This window comes from Ylistrum balloti, unplaced genomic scaffold, assembly GCF_031769215.1.
Source record: "Ylistrum balloti isolate Yb309-2 unplaced genomic scaffold, AGI_CSIRO_Ybal_v1 Utg369672, whole genome shotgun sequence".
NCBI lineage: Eukaryota > Metazoa > Mollusca > Bivalvia > Pectinida > Pectinidae > Ylistrum > Ylistrum balloti.
The window spans coordinates 2095528-2111924 of NW_026781917.1; the positions used below are offsets into that span (position 1 = coordinate 2095528).

The 16397-nt window shown below is 33.8% G+C and overlaps 1 protein-coding gene across 1 annotated transcript in view; it reads right to left on the reverse strand.

The window, feature by feature from the left end:
* LOC132562522 (transmembrane protein 131-like) overlaps positions 1–16397 on the reverse strand; it is a 55247-nt gene that overhangs the window by 23567 nt on the left and 15283 nt on the right. The window contains exons 4-18 of the mRNA XM_060227271.1: positions 10364–10432; positions 8312–8435; positions 7435–7548; positions 7025–7147; positions 6730–6810; positions 6001–6151; positions 5451–5569; positions 5129–5237; positions 3177–3282; positions 2671–2821; positions 2043–2213; positions 1572–1682; positions 1314–1436; positions 959–1063; positions 144–230 (exon numbers count right to left, since the gene is read on the reverse strand). Of these exons, the coding sequence (XP_060083254.1) occupies positions 144–230; positions 959–1063; positions 1314–1436; positions 1572–1682; positions 2043–2213; positions 2671–2821; positions 3177–3282; positions 5129–5237; positions 5451–5569; positions 6001–6151; positions 6730–6810; positions 7025–7147; positions 7435–7548; positions 8312–8435; positions 10364–10432 (1744 nt within the window). The remainder of the gene's footprint in view (positions 1–143; positions 231–958; positions 1064–1313; positions 1437–1571; positions 1683–2042; positions 2214–2670; positions 2822–3176; positions 3283–5128; positions 5238–5450; positions 5570–6000; positions 6152–6729; positions 6811–7024; positions 7148–7434; positions 7549–8311; positions 8436–10363; positions 10433–16397) is intronic.

Here is a 16397-nt window from a genome sequence, read left to right on the forward strand (position 1 = left end):
TTTAGATTAAATTATTTTACAATGAAAAATATAATCACTGAAATGCATCTATGCATGAAAACCACTAAAATTAGGAATTTATATGTTGCTTTTTAATTTTATTTATTACATGATCTATTGCTTCAATGACTAGTGTTACTTACAGGATATGCTTTGTCAAATACAAGTGATTCTGGTATAAAGTGCAGGCTCCCAGCAGCTGTTCTTACTGATATAGGAATCCATATATCCTATAAAACAAACACCATATATCATGATCATGGTTTTTTCTGCCACATACGTGGGGCTGACAATGGGCCCCATGCCCAGTTGGATTCACTTCATATTATGACCAAATTCCTAAAATAAATAGTTTATTTAAAAAAACTATCCTTCCGAATTGATCATTTGTTTTCCAAAATGAGATAACAAGACCCTATTGAAAATGAGTGGGAAAGAACTCCAGAGTAAAATTACATTTACATGTTACAAATTGAAAAAATTAGAAAGATACAGGAAAGATAATGGAACATATATCTGGTCTCCCTGACGATGTCAACATGTAGCCATAGGGACAACAGAAATAAACTGCCAAACAAGTTGATCTATCTAAAGGATAATCCTGTTCATAATGATTAACTTATTGCACTTTAGTTCAAGTTCGAATCGGTGTAAAACAACAAAATATAAAGATATACACTAAACTGCCTTGTTACAATATTCACCCACACATTAAACGACAAAAGTATAATATATTTTACAAAAACCTAATCATTTCTTATTGAATTCAAATTAAAATTTTGAATAATTCCATATTATTTCCCTGGAAAGCAATAATAATTCTTGAGTTGTAATTATAAATACAACTTTTAACAAGAAACAATTAATCTGAGTGAATATCTATTCCAGACAGTGAAAAGGGCACTTTCTATAATACTGAAGATTTGAACTAAGAACGATTTAACAAACTAACAAGTACCTGGAACTGAGTTGTTATAAGCATATCTGTAGAGAAATCTCCTTCGTAATCAGGTGCTGTTAAATTTAAGCTGAATACTGCAAAATGGTATGGTTTTATTTTAAGCTGCAAAGAAAACAAATCAGAATTAATGTCTAGTAACTGCAAACAAAAGTAAATATGCAATACAAATGTTTCGCAAAATCATTTTTGTGTAAGACTACTTTTTACATTTTGTTTTCTGTCTAGATGCTATAATTAAGATTTCTTGTAAGCAATTTTATTGAGACTTTTAATCACATATAAGTTGTGGCTGATTTTGAGGTGGAAAAGCTTCCGTGTCATTTCTAGGACATTATGATCATCATGTACTTACAAAGTTATAATCCACATCAGTGGTGTTATGGATTCTTGTCAATGTTGTACCATTCCCCTTCTCCATCCCTAAAAACTGCACCACTGTACCATTCAGGTCCGGAGTTATCTCCCCTATGTGAACCTGCAGGAAAAAAAGACAGGCCTCTAGGAACAACTTTTATCAGTCTGTAAATTTGAGTTTTTTTTTTATCTAAATTCAAAATGTTATTTCAGAAGTTTTTACTTCTCCTCCTCCAGATGTACAGAGTGTACTCACGTCTACAGGGTTATCATTTCTGAGGGTAAACACCATACTTCTAGTCTCCTGTATTCCCATCGTACCAAAATCCAGCTGACCTTTGAACCTCTCCGGTCTATGGGGTATCACCTGTAGGATTGAATAGGAGTCAAGTCAATATACAGATTCAAGATCAAAATCTTTTTAGTTGATCATTGCCAAAAAAGCTGCACAAGACTTTATTACCCAGAAATTTATCAAATTGTTGAAGGTCACTATGTCAAATACTAGACCAAACAGCACCAGGGTTACAGAATTTATTTGTTTGCTTACCATTATAGACCATTTTCTTGGAGGAGGGGATGGGATGGTGGGGCCCACTGAGGGCAAGTGAACAGAACTTACATTTAGCATTTACCAAGCTGTTGTAGAGGTGTAGAGGGGAGGTAAACAGAACCTACATTTAGCTGACTGTTGTAGAGTTGTAAAGGGGAGGTAAACAGAACCTACCTTTAGCTGGCCATTGTAGACGACTATGGGCACAGTGAATGTGGAGGCATTTGTATGCAGTGTTAAGTGAGAGTTGAAGTGGAGCTGCGTTTCATTGGGATGGAATTGCAGCAGGAATGGTACAAGTGTATGTTGTGGCTGTAATATCACAGGCTTTGTAAAGTTGAGGATCTACAACAGAAAAATAGACATAGACATATAAAGTGAAAACTTTCTTTCATAAACATTTAAAAAAAAAATTCTAATTCTTTTGATGGCATTACCATTTTGATAAGAGTCTAAATTCCTGATCATGTTAAATGTTAGGTTTTTATATGCTTATCGCTCAATAATACTGAGTTATCAGTATAATTTTCAAAGATAATTCAAAAGATCCATCCATTATGACTGTCATACACTTAATTCAGAAAAGGCCTGAACGATATCAAACAGTGTCAAAAGCCAAACTGTATATTTCAACAAAACTGCAGTCTGTATTTTACGACAATAGGCCCATGTTTTTAATAAGCCCATCTTCACACATTTTCGGTACAAAATCACCAAATTTTATACCATTGTCCTGGTAATTTGCCCATCCAGAAACAATATTAATATGAGGGCCCCCTGACTTACTGCAGGACATACTTACAGAAAAGAAGTGTGCTATGTCACGAGGAAGAGTGACATTATAAACAACTACAGAGAAGTTGAATGTATTTGTAAATGTCATGACCCGTGTGATGTTCATCAGGTTTTTGGCACTGAAGAACTGTGAACTATTGGAGTTGTATACCAATGACCTGTGGAAGAAAAATGTAATTCAAATTTAAGTGACATAATTGTTGTAAAATAAACGTTTAAGGAAAAATACAAATAAAGAGATGCTATTAAGTGAAAATAATAAAAAAAAAAAAAAGCAAAAATTGTGAAATTTTGTGACCCTATCTTTTTGGTTCATTACAAATTACTAAACAACAATTTAGCAACTATAAATTCTGATTATATACATTATAACAACATATGAAATATCTAGTTCCCTCTTTTGTCGTCTTGTTACCTCTAAAGCAAGGAAGTCATTTGGTAGAGTAATTTATTTTTCACATGAAGAGTAGGTAGTAACAGCAACATGGTAAAGTGCATGTAGATGAAACTTACCCATGAAGTACAGTAGCTTGGTATGGTATCACAGTTTTCACGTGGGAGTTTTTAGTTTTCACAATAATTTTTCCCGACCACTGTTTTGGATGAAAAGCTTTTGCAGCTGAAAAAGCAAGATTTTCAAAATTATTTTTTGATACTCTCTAGAAATCATCTACCTAAAGAATATCTCCCTTAGAAAAAATTGTTTGAAAACTTTGCTTAAGGGTACATCCTACCTTATCTTTATTCTTTCAAGGAGAACTCCAGATAAAGAGAGGTTATCTAGAATGTAGACTTGAAACTGGTGTTAACATTGTGAGAAAAAAGTTTCTCACCAACAACTATAGAAATTTTTGAAAACTATTAATTATTCAATTTCAAGTAAAAACATTTTAAAACAAACAAACTTTCAATCATAAATGATGAAGTATTCAATTACAATTGTTTCAAATTTATACAAACAACGACTGTATCTATCTGGAACTCATCAACCATATTGTTAACCTGATAAATAGGTCAGTAAAGTGTGACAAGATATAACAGAGATACTGAGCTAGGAAGTTTACACATGAACCAAAACATTTAAATGACTATGGGAACATCTATGATCCGCTAACTAAGTAATGAAATGCTGCAAACAGTCAGCGTTCACTGACACGACATCAATAATTAAGTTAAAGTATACAGGAGAATTTACACTGGATAAACTCTGATTCATTAGAAGATAACTTGCTACATATTTGAAACTTGAATTACAGCTTAGCTTTTTCTATAATAAATATTTTTCATACTATATTTCTCACAAAGTACTCCAGTCTTAAGTAGGTTAAGGAGAATTTATCTACGACCTGGAGCAAGTATACTAACAATAATGTAAAAAAAATCAGCAACATCAAGGACAACCCCAGGTATGATATCTAATTCACAGACATATTACGGTTACATCCGGTCAGCCAAGCGTGCAAATGCAGTTTTATCATTTCATCAGCAATATTGCATCATGTTTTATTTAATCATAAAAACACTAAGGTGGAATAAGTGTTTTACTATTTGGTTGCAGAGAGCAGATCAACTTTCTACCTTCACTCCAGTTGCTGATAGAAATCTATATGTGCTTTGCAATATTAATGCATCAAAACCATTAAGAACTTCACAAATTTTTCACTTACGTATCATTTCATCTTACTATATTTTGCCTCTCAACAAATATAAACTAGTATGCTACATAAACAGAATTTAACAACAGGCATGGCCTATATCACTTTCCTCCTTAATTACTTTAAGTTTGAAAATGGACGTCTAAATCAATACAAAAACAATAATGAGACATTGGAAACACAATGATCTTATGATAATAAATCAATTTTCATTTAGTTTGAGGTTTACAAAAGAGAATTAAAATGTATTTGCTTTTGAAGAAAATTTATGAAATGTTCTTTTAGTAAACTGGCAAATAACACCAAATAATCAACATAGCTATTACATATTCTAATCCACATCAACCGACAATATTTGTACACAATTAAATTTTGTTGTGCTAATAAATACATTCTATCCCTGAAAATTAATTAATGACTGTAAACACTCCAGTGTACCTATACACTCACCTTTAAATGTTACCTGTGCCATTAACAGCTGTAAACACTCCAGTGTACCTACAGACTCACCTTTAAATGTTACCTGTGCCATTAACAGCTGTAAACACTCCAGTGTAACTATAGACTCACCTTTAAATGTTACCTGTGCCATTAACGGCTGTAAACATTCCAGTGTACCTATAGACCCACCTTTTAATGTTATCTGTGCCATTAACGGCTGTGAACACTCCAATGTACCAACAGACTCACCTTTAAATGTTAACTGTGCCATTAACGGCTGTAAACACTCCAGTGTACCTATACACTCACCTTTAAATGTTATCTGTGCCATTAACGGCTGTAAACACTCCAATGTACCAACAGACTCACCTTTAAATGTTATCTGTGCCACTGGCGTTTGTCTTATAATGTCTGGCTGTAGTCGGATTGGCCGAAATTCTACTGATATAGCATTGTTTGGAGGAGACACTGTGATTCCCTGTAGAAAACGAAAAACAAATTTCATTAACTATAATATCTAAATGTAAAGGTTTTGTAAAGCAACTGCCACATCTAAAGGTTTTGTAAAACTTCCTATCACATGAAAAGGTTTTGTAAGTCTACTGTTACATGTAAATGTTTTGTAAGGCTACTGTTACATGTAAAGGTTTTATAAGGCTACTGTCACATGTAAATGTTACATAAAACTTACTGTCACATGTAAAGGTTTTGTGCCAGTGTTAAGTAAGCTGAGCTGTACTGTGGTCGGCTCGTCCAGCGTCCGGAGAATACCGAAGTCTATCAATTCTAATGGAGAATAGATCCCAGGAACTAAAAACAATACAAAATATGCAGTTACTATCAGTCACCATCTATTCAATAGTCAAAGAACTAAAAATGATCTATTGTCAAAAAATTATTTATTTTACCCTTTACATTACCTTACCTTCTTAAAACAAGCACTTTAATTTAAGATTTAATCAAAGATTATTTCAAAAGCACATTAATCATCAGAACAAATTAATTTGTCAATCCAGTAAAATGTATTTCTTACCACTTACTTGTTCAAAGGCCATAATTTAAATAAAATTATCTATCGGACATCAATTTTTTAAAAAAATCTTTCAGGGGTGAAAAAATGTATTTCAATCCCTAGCAAGTACATAAAACCCCTTCTGGGCTTTCTGCAAGTGAACATTTTCACCTTGTTCTGGCCTTTTTATAACCTTGGGATATAATGAGGCGTAAAACAAAAAAAGTACCTGATGACACCTCCACTTCCAGAGGAAGTATTAGGAGTCGGTTTTTGTGTTCCTGGTTAGTTTTTATTCTGATGAAAGCTGTATGGTTGTTCTCAACCCTCCCTATAAAGTTCGCCTTCATGACTGCTTTGGTCTCATACGGAGGGATCTCCTGAATAAAAAGAGAAAGAAATGAAATATACATATAAATATTTCATACAACAATGAACTGGATAATTGCATGTACCCATACCCCAAAGTAAGAAAGATAATTCTGACATTTTGAATTGTAATAAAAAAAAAACGGTCTTGCAAGTCCTTTCAATATATCAGTATATTATTTTACTTCTTAATAGGTACTTTTGAAACAAGTGATCTTTCCTGACCTTCAATCATTTCTATGGAATATGAAATTGACTGAAGTATGACCTTAATAATTGTTCTGTAATATAACCCTGAATTAACTGTGAATTGAACAACTGATTCAATTTTTGGTATTTTTTGTGTTTTACTTTTTCCCCTATAATGAGGCTTGAATTTTGTTTTACAACCTCTATTTTACCACATGATGTGGACCTTAACCTATATTTTGCGGTGTAATGTGGACCTTGACCTATATTTTGTGGTGTAATGTGACCTTGACCTATATTTTGTGAATTTATAATACAAAATGACCTATACTTTTTCATGTAATGTGACACTGACTTACATTTTTTGTGGACTGTAACTTTGGCCAGTTTTCATACATACCCATAAATTCTTTGGTGCCTCTAACTCCCCTGTGGGTAATTCAAGGTGCAGGTCACCTTCACTGGAAAACATTTCTAAAACCTGAAACATAATACATAAAGTCTCATAGATTAAACTTCCCAAAACAAATAAGGATATGATGATCAATAGTATATTATGTACATGGAAAGGAGGAAAAAATGTGCTCAAGGACCTGTGACTACAATTAAGCCATAAAACTCAGTCTTCCAAAGTCGAAGGTTGTCTGCACTAATAAATAAATCATCATACATTTTAGAGTATATTGTTCACTCACCTGTAACATTGACGAATGAGGATTATGCATTTGTATTATAGGTGAAAAACTACTGTTGAGTGGAACTTTTGCTCCTAAATAAGGTCGTAATCTATATGGATTGGGGATGCCGACGCCAAATACCTATAAATAGAACACAGTACTTATATGGTGGACCTGTGTGGATGATGTCATTCACTAGAAAAAAATTATAGTCAATAACAACATCTCATTACCGAGAAATATATTTTCAAAATTCCAAACCAGCGAGAAAAGACAATGATATTCATGAGCAGAAAATAAACAGAGAAGTATAAAAATTTCTTTGTCATCTCAAACATGACATCTTAAGTATTGGTACATATATGCTGTGAAAATTCCTATGTCAGAAGTATATATAAATACCAAGGTAAGTATACATAATTACTTACATGGTATGTAAATGGCCCCTGTGAGGTGTGTATGTATAATGTATTTTCTGCATTTCCTTCCTGTCTGGCTAAAAATACAACATCAAATGTGGTATTGCCTCCTGGAGGGACTGTCTGTAAAACAAAACACAAAATATGACATTAAAATGACAGTGTAGATATTGTCAAACTAGAGTTAGGTAGAAGTTAAACAACAGAAAAAAAACTAATAAAGGTTTTGCCATGGTGTGATTGCTGGGAAAAATAACTCATCAAATCACCTACAGGTATTTTTTCAATGAATTTACTTTTTTAAAGACATGATATAGCCATCTAAGTGAAGACATCTTGTTGTGTAAACCTCAGAGAGCTCTTCTAATTATGTTTCAAGAAATATGTTCTACAGTCACATTTCATTAAAGTACCCTTATGTTGCTGAATAATCTCCCAAAGAATTCTTGGATCATAACAGCTTAAAAATATCATCATTCATGGGCAGAACAGATCATTAAAATTTAGGAGCTCAAGGTTACAAGACATAAAAACAGGTTATTTTTATTTTTTCCAAATCTGTTTTTAATTACACTGGTTGCGCAGCTAGAATTAACAAAATAAAAATTGAAATCTATGTAAGGATTAAAAACCTAATTAAAATGCTCTCTAATAAAGTTATTTTTGTTGTATTTTAACAAGCTAAAGTGAAATTTTAAAATGTAGCTATTGATTCCATTCGAGATATACCACCATGATCATTATTTCCGAAAAAAAAAGAAAAAAAAGAAATATAAGTGAAACTGCATTTGAAGAGCTATTCACACAAAATTTTAGCAAAAACAAACAAAATAAGACCCTGCATGAAATTGTATGATTCAACTTTCATATTCTGAATGATACTTACTTTATCTTGAAAAAATGAACAATGAAAATGCACCGTGCTGCCTGATATTGACAAAAGGTGCAATGAATTTTTTGGGTCTGTATTTTGTATAATGACCTGCTCCATCTTTGGCATTCCTACAGATCTGAAAATACACACAGATGTCATAGGTTAATTAAATCTAGCATCAGATATTTTATATAACAAGATGAGATAGGGGGAGAAGGGGGGGAAATAACTTTCTTTAGAGTTCTGAGAATCTGTCAGCAGCTTTGGTTCATGCTTAGACCCACATCTTCATAACAGTTATATACCTTATCATATTATGATGGTCAGTAGTCAATGATAAAGTACCAAGGGTCTGATTTCACAATTTCTCCAAATTCATAATACCATGTCTCTCAGCTGTTTATTGGTCCAGACATTCAATTTGAAAAGATCTGACGTAACAATTCTTTGATATACATCACTTTCTTTTTCTTCCATTATTTTTATCAATTGAAATAAATTGTTATCAAAAATCCTACCAAACACTTTAAAATGACATTAAATGTTGGTACATTATTTGAATTTACTGTATGTACAATGTATTGTGATACACAATGGATAACTGAATATATATCCATATATCTCAAACAAGAAACAGATGTATTCTGTCTTTCCATTTCCTTTTCTTTTTTTATTTCTCATTCTCATTTTTTCTAAATACAATTGAACAGATCTTTTAAGCACCTGTGCTAGGAACCATAGAAATTTGTCACAGAAAAATATATTATCACCAATGAAATAAGTTGAGTTCTTGTCCAGCACTTGAGGGATTTGGAAAATTAGCGTTCCTATTTAAAATCAATAATTGTTCCATACAACACATTGAAGCGTTGTTATGGCAACCCCGTGTTGTCATGAACCATTCAGAAGGACACATTTGAAAATGGAAACTGTAGCCCGTAGTGCCTTGTGTGACACTTGTCGATAAATGCAGAATACTGCCACAGTGTCGTTAATGGATCAAAATGCCAGCTGATTCGCAAAAGAGCCGCACACACATGCCTACACTTCAAGTCAAACAATTCCCAGATAATTGATTAGGCAACCCTTTCTTTTTCTTACGTACATCTTCATCATGTCACTCTTAGTGTACTCTCTATTACAAGTTACGGGAATCAAACATGCTTGTAAACAATGGCAAGCGGAAGGGGAGAGCAGGGTTGAAATGTATAGAATTAGATGGACAGTCAGACAAATAAGATTGATCACAATATATAATGCCAGCAATACCTCAAAACAAGGGCTGACCCTGACCCATTTTCAAGTCAGTGTCAATCTACAGTTTCAAGCTTAACTTTGGTTTTCATGTGAAATTTTTTGGTTCAGATTTTTGTTAATTTTTTAAAAATTTTTTGGTGAAATTTGCACTTCCAAATTTGGTATGTGGGACAGGAATGAAGACCAAATAGTGATACAATTAATCACTGCTCTTCATAGTCGATATGAATGCCAACAGGTGGTCAATTCCATGATTCTGTAATATAAAATATGTTCATAGAATGGTCTGATTTACCACCAGACTCAACACCGGTAGAATACAGTATATATCACATGAACTGCCCATTCTCTCATGTGATATGCCTGTGTTATAAATATAAAAGGTATATTTCAATGTTTTGACTGTCTCTGCAATAAACGCAAGTCCAGTCGAAATTGGTGTCTTTTAAGAAAATGAATAAGTCTTCTTTTCTAATGAATATTTCTTACATGAGAAATAGAATATCAAACATGTCAATACCACATTTTAATTGCTTATTCAATATAACATGAGCATTCATATAACACCAACTGTGCAGCTACACTGAATATCCTGGGAACTGAGAGCAATAGGCCATTTTTTATAAATGTTTAAATGTGTAAATATTTTTTGTATATGTGGACATTCAGTGGATAAATACAGCAAATGGAGAGAAAAAAAGCAGCATTCAGTTTGAGTTTTGAGGGGCCCAGTGCCATCTGGCCCCCTTCCAGGATTATCTCTGCAGCCAATAGGATGTGATGTGGTTTTCAATATGCTGTACTTACTGTTCTTGAAAATCCAGCCATGGTGGATCTAGTCGTATCGATGAACTTTTAAATAAGATATCCTCTGGACTGAAATGACACCAAAAATATACATCAATACATGGAACATTTGATCACAACAAAGAAGCCACAAGTCATTTTCAATTAGCAGGCTTTTTTTTATTATTTTTTTTTCATTTGGTGGTAGGGGTGGGGGAATGGGTGGGGTAGTTTACAAGTAAAAGCTTCATGTGTAGGAACTCAGTTTTGTTGACAAAGATAAATGTCATTTTCATGACATCATTTATGTAACTTTCCTTCTATTCTTCTGAAAGAATGGTTCAAGTTTGATTAATTGTGAATAGCTTTTCATCAATCTTATTCATTCCTTTGACAAAATGTTTTTTTCCACAAACATAAATGACAATATCACTTATATATGAGGCCTGTTCTACTGATACATTATTACAAATTTCTTTCGGAAAATATTTTCATTGTTGGTTAAAGGGATATGCCAAATGAAACAGAAATAGGGTATAGTGTATATATCACTATTTCAGTAACTGTATGATCTATATAGTGTATATATAAACTCTGTCCAAATTTATTAGATATATTTCCTGAGCTCGGGGCCAACAACAAATTTCCTGGTAAAGAGGAAGCAATTTCCAGTACATATCTTCTGAAAAACATTGCAACATACATGATACAATGCCACTTAATGAAAAGAATGTATAGTATTTAATAATTTCCTAGATCTGTTCAACCTAACAATAAAGTTACAGGTATAAATAAGTTCTATGTGTTATGGCTAAAGTATAAAACAAAATATATGTTTAATAAGTATTGGGCATCAAGTGTTGTTTATCCGTTTTTCACTATGATGTCTAAAATCTTTTTATCCTCAATCCTCAATGAAGTACAAAACCAAACTATTCCAACCAGAACTGTTTCATACTTCATTGATTCCAACCAGAACTGTCCCATACTTCATTGATTCCAACCAGAACTGTCCCATACTTCATTGATTCCAACCAGAACTGTCTCATACTTCATTGATTTCAACCAGAACTGTCTCATACTTTGTTTATTACAACCAGAACTGTCTCATACTTCATTGATTTCAACCAGAACTGTCTCATACTTCATTGATTCCAACCAGAACTGTCTCATACTTCATTGATTCCAACCAGAACTGTTTCATACTTCATTGATTCCAACCAGAACTGTCTCATACTTCATTGATTCCAACCAGAACTGTCTCATACTTTGTTTATTACAACCAGAACTGTCTCATACTTCATTGATTCCAAACAGAACTGTCTCATACTTTGTTTATTCCAACCAGAACTGTCTCATACTTCATTGATTCCAACCAGAACTGTCTCATACTTTGTTTATTACAACCAGAACTGTCTCATACTTCATTGATTCCAACCAGAACTATCCCATACTTCATTGATTCCAACCAGAACTGTCTCATACTTCATTGATTCCAACCAGAACTGTCCCATACTTTGTTTATTACAACCAGAACTGTCTCATACTTCATTGATTCCAACCAGAACTGTCTCATACTTCATTGATTCCAACCAGAACTGTCCCATACTTTGTTTATTACAACCAGAACTGTCTCATACTTCATTGATTCCAACCAGAACTGTCTCATACTTCATTGATTCCAACCAGAACTGTCCAATACTTTGTAGATTCCAACCAGAACTGTTTCATACTTCATTGATTCCAACCAGAACTGTCCCATACTTTGTTGATTCCAACCAGAACTGTCCCATACTTCATTGATTCCAACCAGAACTGTCTCATACTTTGTTGATTCCAACCAGAACTGTCCAATACTTTGTAGATTCCAACCAGAACTGTTTCATACTTCATTGATTCCAACCAGTACTGTCTCATACTTTGTTGATTACAACCAGAACTGTCTCATACTTTGTTGATTACAACCACAACTGTCTCATGCTTTGCTGACCCATAGAGAACAATGTGACATTATTTTATATATATGATGTATCACTAATAAAATGGAAATTTTGTCAAGTGAAACATCTAATGCAACAGAATTGCAAACAAATGCTATTTCATTTCTTGTAACCCCCCCTCACTTATCTTACTTAAGCCAGATGGAATGTTGTCCCAAGGGCTTATTACAGGACACACACATTACTTCACAAATCTTCTGTGAAAGCTTTTGTTAACCACTCATGTCCCTATTCAAGGCAAATATTTTTTAAAAACTTTCCCTGTTACATTAGATTTGAAAATCTTGCCATCAATTTAATTTTTCTCCCAGGTAAGAAATGCCCCCCTTCCTAAAATAAACCCAAAAAATCCCCCCAAAAAACAAAAAGTATATAATTGTGTGTATATTGGGCAATGAAACTTTACAATCAGGTGTATCTGTACATGAAGAAGTTCTGGTGGTGACAAAATGACAGGATATATATCAGGAAGATAAAAGAAAACAAAGTTGTTATCCTGTTTCCCTGCGAAACATATTACACTATCCTACGATGGATCGTCTTGGTAAGTTTATGGTGTGGGTATGTAATAAGTAGGTCAACTATTTATAGCCCCAGGGACTACACAAGATCATAACAACAAACACAAAACATAAGCTTTTACATAAAAGTGGGTCACAACTGTCAAAACATCATAAACATTCAACAAAATTTTTGTTGAAGTGACAATTCAACCACAATTTTAAAAGAGGCGGAGTTTTATGTATACATGGAGTTAAGCCATTGTTGACAACTATGTAAACTTGATCACACTCTACAATTTATTTGTACTGATGCATGCTGGTTGTCCCTGAGCAATTCTGGATAAAGGATTTCTTTTTCTGAAGCATCTATGAATAAGGCTAAAATTTTTTTTAAAGAATAACAGCTTTTAAAATATTGAATACGTTCTGTATGATCAGCTTGTAACAACTTGCAGGCCAGACTTTAAACGCTATTGAAACTTACAGATAACACCAGGAAGTTGGATAAAAACTTTTAAGTGATCTAGCTAGGTTGTATACAAACAATCTGGAGAGCAGTATTGTCTGTTCATCAGGATATACCTCTAGTGATGTGGGGACTTGTCTAAGTAATGTTATGTACACAAACAACAGTCAACATATCACTTGCTTAACTTGACGGGCTAATTTCTCGTTAGTTTTCTGGGCTTTTGCCCAGTGAAAAACAAAGATAATTTTGTGGTGTTGTAGCTGGTACAGTTCTGAACAACATACAGAAGGTCCATTATCAGCCAAGCATAGCAATTCGGTTAAAGTGTCTTGTCAAAGAACAGAACCAGAAAAACACAGATTGGTCGGTTTCTCAGTTTCTTGAGAAACAAACTGACATGGGTAGGGAGTGTCATACCACACACCTTGAATCTTCACCTGTAGCTACAAGTCATAGGTCTATATTGGCCTAAAAATACAGATAAGCCATAAAACAATAATACCTCTAGAATTTTTTCAATAATATTTTATAATGACAATGATAACATAACGTGACATGCCCCCTTACTTGTACCTTCTGCTATGCAAAAAACTAAGTGTGAAAAAAACAAAAAGTTCAATGACCTCATCCTGGATTTTAACAAGGCCCTAATACCATCTAAAACTAACAATAAAATGTTCACTTCTTTCTTTCCTGTCTGAAAGTGCAAATTATAATTTGATATCACATGCTTTTAGGACATGTGACATATATAGCTTATCAAACACATCTTTCAAAAGATGTTCAAAGAAGCATTTAGACGTAAGAAAGAAATGTCACACATCCTTTGAAAAGATATTTGACAACAAAAATAAAAATACTATGACAATAAGATAGTAGATTTTTGTTTTTAACACCCCTTCCATGCATTTCTTGATCATTTTTCTTTTATTAAACATGACTGCTAGTTGACAAAAATGGCAAAAAACCACATGCAATATGTGATTACTCCTGGCATTCCAATGTAGCTGTGTTAAACTCCTTTATGAAAGCTTAGGCTTTAGGTTGCTAGCAATTGCAGCCAGACTGAAACAAGGATGTTAACATGCAGAAAAAAAAACAACCACTCAGATGATGAGCTCTATTGTGTGTAAATAGTAACACACAAATTTAAGTTTGTATGGGCCTACCTCCAGACAGATTGAATAGGAGCGCTATGTCAACACTTCCTTAACCACAGCAAACTGTTCCTACATGTACCAAGATCTAAACTTTCTTTATCAGTACAGAAAAATGATCTCAAAATAAATACAAGCAGAATTCCAAATTCTATTTACAGATGATCCTATATAGAATTGTATTTTAACAATAAACAAATCTAAACTATACACAAAGAAATGCTGTGATAGGTTATCGTTTTCATCACCGAAGAGGTTTGATAAAATTTGATGATTATCTGCTTTTTAAGAATGAATGCTATTTTGTTTCAGAAGGATGTGACAGAGTGACATGGGAAACATTATATCTCCCTACCCTTCTCACAAAAATGTAAGGTGGGGGGAATTATATTCCAAGGCTGATTGTACAGGTAAACAATATGTGACTATATTGTGACCTAAGTTGAATCATTCTAAAGGTATGTCATGACCGCAGCTGTTTGTACAGGTGAGTTTACACAATATCCTCCCTGGGCGTCCAGCATCAATGACCAGTAAATTCATTGACTAATGTGCGACCAGCTAACAGATCAATATGGTGGATAGGGTTGACAATAAATGTGCAGGCATTACAGAAACACTGATCAGCTCCCTCTGGCATTTGTCCATTTATATATCACACCATATGTATCATTACCATTGTCTGTGATATACATCCTCATCTTTAATATCAGTTTCTCATTTCAAAACTCTCCAATTTACTGTGTTGCACCCTATTACTAAAACTATATCAACCAGTTGTTAAGTATCTAATTTCAAAGATCAAATTTTCAGGTTTTTAAAAAGAAGCTGCAATTTGTTTCTCTATTTCATTGAGGATCTCATTTCAAATGTTGAAAGGCTCAGTATCCTATTTAAGGATATTACATTAACATATCATAAAATATACTTTATGAAATGCAGTATCTATCTACATTGTTCAATCTGATGCTGTCAATGTCTGTATGTGATTTGATACTCCCCAACAATCCCCCCATTATAACTGATCAATTCTTACTGATATTCAATACCTCCTACATATTCATGTAAACATTCATAAGTCAATTATTGTCCTGTAATAAGCCCGCCATCCTACTCTGCATCAGTGATTATATGTTACCCCTCTACCCTGAATCAGTATGTGTTACCCCTCTACCCTGAATCAGTGATGATTTGTTACCCCTCTACCCTTAATCAGTATATGTTATCCCTCGACCCTGAATCAGTATGTGTTACCCCTCTACCATGAATCAGTGATTATATGTTACCCCTCTACCCTTAATCAGTATATGTTACCCCTCTACCCTGAATCAATGATGATATGTTACCCCTCTACCCTTAATCAATATATGTTATCCCTCTACCCTTAATCAGTATATGTTACCACTCTACCCTGAATCAGTATGTGTTACCCCTCTACCCTTAATCAATATGTGTTACCCCTCTACCCTGAATCAGTATGTGTTACCCCTCTACCCTGCATCAGTATGTGTTACCCCTCTACCCTGAATCAGTTATTATATGTTATCCCTCTACCCTGAATCAGTGATAATATGTTACCCCTCTACCCTGAATCAGTATGTGTTACCCCTCTACCCTGAATCAGTGATTATGTGTTACCCCTCTACCCTGAATCAGTATGTGTTACCCCTCTATCCTGAATCAGTATGTGTTACCCCTCTACCCTGAATCAGTATGTGTTACCCCTCTACCCTGAATCAATGATGATATGTGATTATATGTTACCCCTCTACCCTGAATCAGTATGTGTTACCCCTCTATCCTGAATCAGTGATGATATGTTACCCCTCTACCCTGAATCAGTATGTGTTACCCCTCTATCCTGAATCAGTGATGATATGTTACCCCTCTACCCTGAATCAGTATGTGTTACCCCTCTACCCTGAA